Source organism: Miscanthus floridulus, chromosome 8 (assembly GCF_019320115.1).
Source record: "Miscanthus floridulus cultivar M001 chromosome 8, ASM1932011v1, whole genome shotgun sequence".
Lineage (NCBI taxonomy): Eukaryota > Viridiplantae > Streptophyta > Magnoliopsida > Poales > Poaceae > Miscanthus > Miscanthus floridulus.
In genome coordinates, this window is record NC_089587.1 from 48,017,926 (window position 1) to 48,028,155 (window position 10,230).

General features: G+C 49.7%; 1 protein-coding gene across 1 annotated transcript; it reads right to left on the minus strand.

Annotated features, from left to right (window-relative positions):
* Nucleotides 1-209: 209 nt before the first annotated feature.
* On the minus strand, nucleotides 210-3,859 carry LOC136471908 (pentatricopeptide repeat-containing protein At4g30825, chloroplastic-like). Its single transcript, XM_066469653.1, has 2 exons — nucleotides 3,518-3,859; nucleotides 210-3,280 (listed from the first exon to the last, which is right to left on the minus strand). The coding sequence occupies exon 2, from the start codon at nucleotides 3,239-3,241 to the stop codon at nucleotides 410-412; it is 2,832 nt and encodes a 943-aa protein (XP_066325750.1). The 5' UTR covers nucleotides 3,242-3,280; nucleotides 3,518-3,859; the 3' UTR covers nucleotides 210-409.
* Nucleotides 3,860-10,230: the final 6,371 nt, after the last annotated feature.

A 10,230-nucleotide genomic window follows, 5' to 3' on the forward strand; every position in this document is an offset into this window, starting at 1 on the left:
CCAAATGAATGTGAAAGATTGTATTAACATGATATTAATAGTGAAAAAGAAATCGAGGCCAAGAGTTCTCCAGAGAAGATGAGGGAATGACAACATTGTACTCACCCAATGAACCTGAGAACAAGTGAATTCCAAACTGTATTCCTTATTTGATCATGCATAGATGATCAAACCGCTGTTACTGTCAATTTACAACAGTATGATAGGTATGATAAAAACTTCCTATCTGCATGACTGAATTTCATCCTGTATGAAAACGTACAAGTTTCTGAATGTCTGTAGCACTTGCAGAACAATCAGCTACACTCTTCTGTACAGTAGAAAGTATGTATTCATTTGCAACATGAAGACAACAATCCGAGTTGGATAATTTCGAAACAAAACCCAATGCTTCAGGAGCTCAGGTACATCAGGCTCGAGCTCCACACCCTACCACTCCTGTTTGCTTCATCCAGAGAGACCATTTAACAGCTTCTAGGAAATTTTCATTCCTTTGTAGGGCATTAATGAGGTTAGCGTATGTCACCCGATCAGGACTGATGCCTTTAATCCTCATCTCTTGCATCAGTTTGACAGCATCCTCAGGCATTCTTGCTATCCCATATGCTTTTATCAAGGTATTGTAACTGTACAAATCTGGCTCCACACCTCGGTCCTTTAGCTCTGCAAGAACATTCGAAACATCTGCTATCCAACCCCTTCTCCCATAAATATTGATCATTATATTGTAAGTGTAGTGATCAAACTTGCATTTTGCTCTCTTCATTTTCTGCAAAACAGAAGCAAACTCTTCCAATCGCCCGGCCTTTCCATAAGCATCCAGCATGCAATTGTACGCCTCAGGAGAAACAGGAAACCCTGCATCCTGCATCATTTGGACAAAATAATTCATACTAAGAAAATTGCCGCCTTTTGCATATGCAGCAATAATGGTATTGTATGATATGATATCTGCCAGGCCCTGCTTGCGAGCCATGATAAAGACCTTTTCAGCCCTGTTAAAAAGCCCAGCTTTTCCATATATATCTAGCAATACATTGAGGGTAACAATATTTGCTAAGTGTCCCTGTTGAATCATTTCATCAAAAATTCTGGACAGCTCATCAATAGGTATGGCCCGCCCACAGCAATTAATAATGCAGTTATACATGCCTTCATCACATTCAACTTGACTCTTATGTATCCAGTAATATGTATCAGCCAACTTCTCGAGAAGACCACATTTTTGGTAAGTCCGAAGCATGTCAAGAAAAAAGTATTTATCAGGAATTATTTCTTTTTGTTTCTCCATTTCTGTCAAAATTGAACAAGCATCCTCTAGTCGCCGTGCTTTAATGTACACCCTCACAATGACACTGTAAGCAATCATATCAAGTACAGAAGCTGAAGCCTTCAGTTCAAGGTAAATAGCTTCAGCATCGGCAAACCTCTCCATCCTGCTGAAAACATCAATCATTGTGCAAGAAATACGGGGATTTGGATGTGTTTCAGACTTAGGCATCTGATTGTATATCCTAACAGCATCATTGTAACTGCCACCCTCTTTGCAAGAACATATCAATATATGATATAAGTTGTCTTCAAAAGCAGAATTTTTCCACTTCTTTTCACGCAGAATGTACAAAGCTTCTTCCAGTACAGAATTTTGAACAAATGATGTTACTAAAATAGAGCATGAGGTAGCATCAAGCAAAATCTTCTTGTTGAAACAAGCTTGTAGAATCGGAAGAACCTTATGCATTCTTCCTACTGCTCCATAAGCCCGAACAAGAAAAGTAACAATTGATGAACACTGACAGCCTGCTGCCCTCGCGTCCTCCAGAATTTCAGCTGCAGTTTCATTGTCATCATGTCTTGCTAGTAGGTTGATCATAGTGTAAAAGTTGGATGCATTTGCTCGGAAGCCAGCACCCTTGAGCTTCCTGTAGTACAAAATTGCCTCTTCATATATGTTTGCTCTACCAAAACCTTCTACCATTGATCTATAGGTGGTTTCATCAGGAGCTAAACCTGCACTACCAAGGCTATCAAACACTTTGTTTGCCTTCTGCATATCAGAACTTTTTCCATATCCTGTAATTAAAGTATTGTACGCTACAACATTCAGGGTGAATCCTTCGTCAACCATGGACTGCAAGACCAATTCGGCCTCCTCCATTTTACCCTGTTGGCAGTATACATTCAACCGCACCAACCAATTTTCCATGTTTGGAACTAGCCCATCATTGTTCATTAGATTAATAGTATCCTCAGACTTGGCAAAAAGGCATAAACGTGTATACAAAGTAATCATGGCTGAGTAAGCATTAACACACTTGATATTGCAATTCCTCATTTTTTCGAAAGTGAATTCAGCCTCGGATAGTTTCCCAGTCTTCTGGTAAAGGCCCATAAGCATACCAATGGTAGACAAGTTTGGCTGCACTTCTCTCTCAAGCATCATGTGAAACCACTTTGTTGCCCAAGCATCAAGCCTCCTTTTAGCACAAACATATATCAGTCCATTAAATGCTCGAGCATCCAATGCGCAACCTGAATCAGCAACCATTTCACGAAGCAACAGCTCAGCCATCTTCCAGTCCTCCTTCCAGGCAATGGCTTGGAGAGCTAGGTGATATGCATGAGCATTCCCCTTAAGCTTCCCATTAACCTTCATCCAATCAAAGAAGTTAAGAGCCTTCTCATCGCTGAGCTTCTCAAGACGGATCAGAGCAGAATTGCACTCTTCAATGCTGGACTCCTTGCTTATCCTGGACAAAACAGCATCAATATCATCATCCTTAACTACAGATTTGTGACCATGCCTGTCCTTTCCCAGGCCATGCTTCGGAGCTCTATGCCTTACCAATTTCTTACCACCCTGTAATCTCCGCCATAACTTACCCCCTTTCTTCTTCTGTGCAAAGCCCATTGAATTAACTAATGACATTTTGCTGCCGAAACTTACAGCTTCAGATGGAAGAGATGAACACAGCGTAGACACCCTGACACCACTATCATCGAAAGAGCAGACCACACCATTCTTCAAGAATGCCTCTGGACAGTTCTTCCTCCCAGCACCAACATATCCAACACCATGGCTTGTGACGACTGCGCTGCCTGCACACCTGTGGTCCCCCATTGACAACATCCAGGAACTAAACCCAACCAAATCTAGCCCCACATGGACTGGGTTGCTAGCAAGATTGCGCCTTCTGAGTTCCCGAGGACCAGCTGGGGTTTGAATCCTCAGGGCAGCCATTCTGATTCACAGACGGGCATGGGTTTCAACCAAGCAGTCCTGCACATCAGAGCAAAACAAAGATTAGTCCGGCGATCTCAACTCTCTACTACCAGCCCAGCGGAGGAGGAGGGGAAAAGGAGGGCCGCGCCACCTCTCGAGGACACAAGGCCTCGACGGGCTAGCTGCGCCCCAACGCGGGCTACCACTCACCGGCAGTGCCTAATTTGAATTCGCTTGGGAGATACGCAGAACGGCAGAGGGGAGAGACCAAGAGGGGATGGAAACCGTGCTGACCTGCGGATTAGAGGGCAAGGTCGACGATGAGGAGCAGGAGCGCCTAGTGCATGCGCCGGGCCACTGACTGCTGCCTTCCCTTCATCACAAGGTGCGCCGAGCCCCCAAGCCAGTGACGTGGCGCACCACCAGCAGCCGCCGGCTAGAGCTAGACGCCAGTGGCGGAGGGGGGCGGGGCGAGGGTGCGGGAGGGGCCGAATTCAGCTCCGGTCGTGGCTTCGGCGAGAGGAATCGGCCGTGACAGCGGGTGAGCGGCGAGGTTTGGCGTGAATGTGATGTCGGAGATCGACTGTGGAGTGGCCGAGTGGCAAAAAAAAATCCTGCTTCGAACAGCGGAACAGGTTTGGGACTTTGGGTGGTTCGGGAGTGCGGCAGCCGATACGGGATGGATAGTCCAGATTATCTGCACTCCAACGGGTATGACGGTGGACAAATTTCTTTGGTTCCCGTAGCATGAGAGTACCTATTTGTCTGTTTAGATAACGTGTGGGACTACTTTACAAACTTTGCGCTTCTAAAAAAAAACTACAGTTTATAGAACACTTCTCTCTTATAACTCTATCCTTTTTCTTAGAACATAGTACATAAAGCTGAAACCGTTTAACTAAAAAACGTGGAGCGGAGCCGTCCTAAACACCCTCTAAGAACACTTCTCTCTTACAACTCTATCCTTTTTCTTAGAACATAGTACGTAAAGCTGAAACCGTTTAACTAAAAAACGTGGAGCGGAGCCGTCCTAAACACCCTCTAAATTTTGCTTCCAACTTCAGGACTACTACCTAAATCATGGCTCTCAAATTTAGTTTAATAGCCAATGAAATGTGGAACCCACATGTCATCCTCTTCATCTCCTTGTTGCTATCGACAAACTCGGCCAACGACGCCGCCACGGGGAGGTGCCCGCGGGGAGGAGATGTCCGACCGGGGAGGGGCGTCGGGGAGCCACGACTGCGCCGGTAAATGAGGGCGCCGCCGGAGAGTGTCGTCCATGGGGGAGGTGCCCGCGGAGAGGAGACTGTTGGGGTGGGGCATCAGGGAGCCACGGTCGCGCCGGGGCCAGCCAGATCCGACACTGGGAGCCACAGCCGCGCAGGGAAACCGCGGCCGCACCGGGCTGCCCGTCGATCCCACGTTGGGGGAAGCCTCTCGCACCGGGGTGCTCTGCCCGCAGGAGCTCCGTGCCTGACTGCCTAGGTGCTCCGCCGGCGGCGAACGAGTGCGGGCAGGTCGTGTGCATGCGAGCGTGAAGGAGAGAGAGAGAGAGGCGCGTGGGGGAAAGAAAAATAGGTAGCCAGATTTGTTGGACCAACCAGAATAGGTGGCAAGAGGGAAAATTTGTTGGGCCAACAAATTTGGGTAGTCATTTAGGTAGCCTATTGAAGAGCGGTTTTTGGCCTCCACTGCCCAAATTTTGTGAGTTTAGGTAGCCTGCTAGAGATGCTCTTACAACCCAAATTTTGTGATACGGCACCTTCCTTTGTTTTTTATCAAAAACATCCCCACTGTGCTTTATTGCGAATTGAAGATAAAATATCTTGTTACAGATCTCAGGAAATAAAGAAAAAATAAGAAAATTACACATAATCTTCTAGCCATGAGTCGCTTTGAGTCGCTTAGGGGGTGGTATTTTCCTTTTTCGTGTAGAATGACTACAGCAAACTCTGATTTGAAGATTGACTTGCAGTGTTGCACCGAAGCAGGAATGTTTCTGAAAATAACATCATTCCTTACTAAATTAAACCAGCACATGGTGATAACAACTTCCATGAAGAACGGTATTCTGAGCTGGTATTTGAAGCTGACAAAGACTTTGTAAAAGATCAGTGGTGGCTGGTATAGTTAGGTTCAAAGTGTTCCAGCAATCCAAAACAAAGGGCCTGTTCGGCTGGTGTTAAAGCCGGCTGAAGTTGTTTTGTTGCGAGAGAAAAATACTGTAGATTCTATGTCGATGCAGAAAGTGACCAACACGTAAATATTTATAGTTTTGGCGTACGTTGTGATCGGAGGTGGCCTAGCACTCAATGACACAGAGTTTATACTGGATCAGGCAACGTGCCCTACGTCCAGTTTGAGTCGGTCGGTGACTTTATTCCTGAGCCCAGGTGCTCGAAGTTTATAGTGGGGTTACAAACGAGAAGAAGAAAGATGGGGGGTACAAGAGGTCCGGTCGGACTCTGGTTAGAGGGACCGAGAGCGATGGGAGCCTCGCTATGTGCTAAGTGTTCGAGCGTGTGCACGTAGTTTGAACCTGGAGGTTCTGTTGTTGTGGACTAGTGAACTGATCGATCGAATGAATCTGAGTGAGTCTGTTGGGAGTGAGCGCATCCCCTTTTATAGACGAAGGGGATGGCCTTACAAGTGAGAGGGGAAGAGTACGTATGCTACTAAGCCTTGTTGCCCACGTCGACGGGTATAGGATGATGGTAAGCGCCCATAATACTGTTGAATATCAGATGCACGTGGGAGGTTGTGTTGTCTTCTTCGGGTATGACAGACGTCGGTGCCTACCACACTGTTGATACCTGGAGGCATACAAGGGGTTTTACCATGTTCGCCTGGTACGGTAAATGTCGGCGCCCACGACACTGTCGATGCCTAGAGGCATGTGGGGGAGCTTACCGTATGGGAGTTAATGGCGCCCACAATAATGTAGGAGAAAATGTCGGTGCCTACAACACTGCTTGGGTTCTGTCGTGCCAGAGAGGTCGTAGAGTACTATTTCTACAGGTGTACAGGGTATGATCCCTAGTATTGCGGTTCGACTTGTGCACCCTGTCTTACTTTCTTCGTCTGTTTCCTAGTCCTTACCGAACGGGCGTCCCTGGTCGGTTGGTCCCAGTCAGCTCTGATCGCACCAGTTGAAGAAGAGCAGTGAGCAGAGGTTTGGCGCATCCTCGGTTGGAGACATGGGTTGGAGTCGGAAGCGGTGTTTGGCCAGGCCTTCCGGTCAGAGAGGCCATCCAGAGATGGGCTGGAGACCGAAGCGAGCACTCCGGTTAGAGAGGCGGGCCGGAGTCGGAAGCGGGTGCCATTCCTCCTCAGCTAGGCATTTTCGATCAGAGATTGGATCGTCCCTCTGGCCTGTCGTTTAGGTACTTGGGCCAGCGTATGAGTTACGCATTGTTTGCTTGAGGCGAGCCTTTGTTGGGAAGCCAGTCCGCGAGGGTCCCCGGGTTTATGAACCCGACAGGAGCCCCCGAGCCCCCGGGTGATTCGAGTAGAATCGTCTGGGGGATTTTTGTGTTTGACGACGGATGCGCGTGAGCGCACCTATGGGTGTAGCCCCCGAGCCCCCGGGTGATTCGGGTAGAATCGTCTGGGGGTTTCATGTTGCCAGTAGGGAAAGTTTTGTTTTGTCAGTAGGTGCACGCGAGCGCACCCACAGGTGTAGCCCCTGAGCCCCCGGGTGATTCGAGCAGGATCGCCTGGGGGGTTTGTTAGTGGGTGTGTGTGTGTGTGTGTGTGTTTTAGTCGAGACGGAGTCGTCAACCAAGGCGTCGATGCGCGCCATGGGATCGGGTGAGTTGGAGTCGTGGATCTTGGCGTCGATGCGCACCATGGGATCGAGGTAGTTAGTTTAGGGATCGGGCGAGACGGAGCTCGCAGATCCTGATGGGGCGAGTTCGAGGTCGTAGACCTAGGCGTTTTGGTGTGTAGTGGAAGCGTAGCCGAGGGATGGGTGAGTTTGGGGTCAGAGACCTAGGCATTTTGGTGTGCACCCAAAGCATAGTCAAGGGATGGGGCAAGTTTGGGGTCATAGACCTAGGCGTTTGGTGTGTAGTCGAAGCATAGCCGAGGGATGGGGCGAGTTCGGGGTCATAGACCCAGGCGTTTGGTGTGTAGTCGAAGCATAGCCGAGGGATAGGGCGAGTTTGGGGTCGTAGACCCAGGATGTTTTGGGGTGTTTTGAGCCCCCGAGCCCCGTTGGGCTTTGGTAGGGGTCGGTTTGAGTTGTGTGCGTTACCCAATCCTTGGTTTCTCACAACCAGAGGGGCTGAGCTTTGACGCTTGCCTTGATCGCTCAGGCTCAAGTGACGCACTTGGTGAGCTCGCTAATGGATATGATCGAGTGGAATCCGGGTTCGTCGTTCATGACGGGGTCGGCATAGCCCTCTTGTGATATTCCATTGCTCCTTTACCTGCAACCCGACAGATGCCTAGGTCATTCTAGAGACTGACCCAGGTGGCTTGCTGGCCTCCCCTCAATAGAGATTTTGTGGGCTTAGCGAGAGGTTTAGGATTGAACGGGAAGGTTGAGACGACCCTGTCTGCTTTGGGGGTAGACTGGGCACGGGCCACATGGGCACATCTGCATTTTCTCCCCTAGCTTTGTTTGACATGGGGTGGCCTCAAGCCCTTCATGGGCTGGCCTTCAAACCCTGGTCGGTCGTTGCTCATGTTGAATGAGGCAACTACCGCTTCATGATGCAAACACGAAGCGTTGCGATGCATTTCGCCGCATGTGCGATGCTTTAGTTCTCGAGTCCTTGGGCGATTTAGGGCCCAAATCATCTAGGGGGCACGGGCGTATGGAATGAATGTGTGTATGAATGTATGAATGATTATATAAAGAAATAGCTAGGGTCAGTAGTGTTACCTTGATGACTCGAGTGATGGGGTTTGAAGAGCTCCAATCAGAAACATCCGACCGAGACCTGTGCTCGTCATTCATGACAGAGTCAGCATGGCCTACATGGGGCATCCCTGTGCTCCTTACCTATCTCTTGGTGTTTTCCTGAGCCATTCGATCAACTTAGGAAGCCCGATGGTTTCTCCTGGCGGAGATCCCGTTGTTTTAGGTTTTTTCAAGTCCTACCTGGGGAGGCGGAGAGCTGCCTGCGTGTGGTGGCGCTTTAGTTCTTGCGCCCGATGTGCGGTAGTGGTGGGCCATACCTAGGCCACATCCCGTCTGATTAGGCGCCATTCTATCGGGCAGGGTGTGTCTCATTGGTCAGGGCACGTCCCATCGTATCCTATCTGCATTAAATGGGGAAGGGAGAGGGTTTTTTGCCCCATCGTTTTGCCTTTCCCTCATCACCACGCCTTCCCCAATAGCCACGCCCTTTTCTTTAAGTAAGAGAAGGGAGAGGGTTTTTCACCCCGTTCCTTCACCTATTCCTCATCTGTCGTCTCTTCTTTCTTCCTTCTCGCCAAGAGCGTCTAAGTGCCATGGCGGTTCCTAGGAGAGAAAAGAAAAGGGGGAGAGTGTGGGGGATAGACCCCCGGATACCACAAGATGGTACATGGGCCGCACCATCCGAGGTGGCCTGGCCCGTGAGATCAAGGCGTACATGGCAAGATTACAAGTTGTACTATATATTGTATTAGTACCAAATAGGATACTTTACTTGTAACCCTCCTCCTCCAGAGTATATAAGGAGAGGCAGGGGTCCCCCTCAGGGACAGATCATACAGTATACATCTCAATACAATACACCAAAGACACAGGACGTAGGGTATTACGTCGATCAGACGGCCCGAACCTATCTAAATCGCTGTCTCTGCGCCTTGTGTCACCATCTGGTTCCTGATCACACGCATCCTACCGATAATCTACCACCACGGGCATCCCCCTCGGTGGACTGCCGACCATATTTCGTCGACAGTGGCGCGCCAGGTAGGGGACCCCTTTAGGGGATCGTGCGCGCTGATCTACGGCGAACCAGATGGGATCTGAAGATCAATGCCATCCGTGGCAATTTAGCTTCTGGCAGCGGCGTCCTTCACCTACGATGGAGTCGTCGTCTTGAGGCTCTTGCAGTGGCTTGACATCGCTACGCGAACTCGTCGTTAAGTCGGCTATCTACGGCGTCGTCTCCGGCGTCGTATACCTGGGAAGCAAGCCAAGATTTCAACGAGATCGGGTCTGCTTCCCAGCTTCAGCAGCGTCATTGAAAGGGGCGTTCAGAATCTACTACCGCAGATTTGGCACCGGCCACTACTTCTACGAACCATGACGTCAGTTCATCGTAACCCTACAGGACTAGATTGGACTTGCATGTTGGTTGTTGCTGGCTACTAGTCCACCGCATGCATGAACGTTCGGGTGCAAGCTGTCAGGCAAGCAAGAAATCGAAGGCTGTGTGATCTACAGTGCCATGCAAGCTGAAGATAGCTCAGATCTCCTTCGGGCTCACACGTGCTCATCGCCTGGTCCATGAGCAACCGCCTCGTCTCGATCGTAAACCACTTCATCAGCGGCATCATCAAGCACCGTACTGGGATCGACTCACCTGGTACCGATTCCGACTCTGCCCACTGAGCTCGACTTCAACTCCATCTCGATCAACAACTTCGACTTTCCCGGAAGTTCTGACAACATGTAGCAGCATGCAAGCCGGTCCGAACTTGGCTTCTTGCGTGTACATGTATATGTATCTGCATGCGTGTGTCGCTCAGATACAGGAAGATGCATGCGTGTATTACGACAAGATCCAACACTGTGCCGACGTTTGGGAAGGAGTACAAATCCGCAGCGGCAACAATTCTCGAAGATCAAGACCTCAACGTCATCATGGCTCCGACGCAAGCGCGACTACAACTACAACCCCACGCGCCCGTCTGACTGCATCGAGCCACAAGCAAGCCATCCGGATCACGTCGACCATAGACCACGTCGACCACGTCCCGAGCAGCTCCGCCGAGCTCCGACCACATCGACCGCGACCACGTCGACCACGTCCCGAGCAGCTCCGCCGAGCTCCGACCACGTC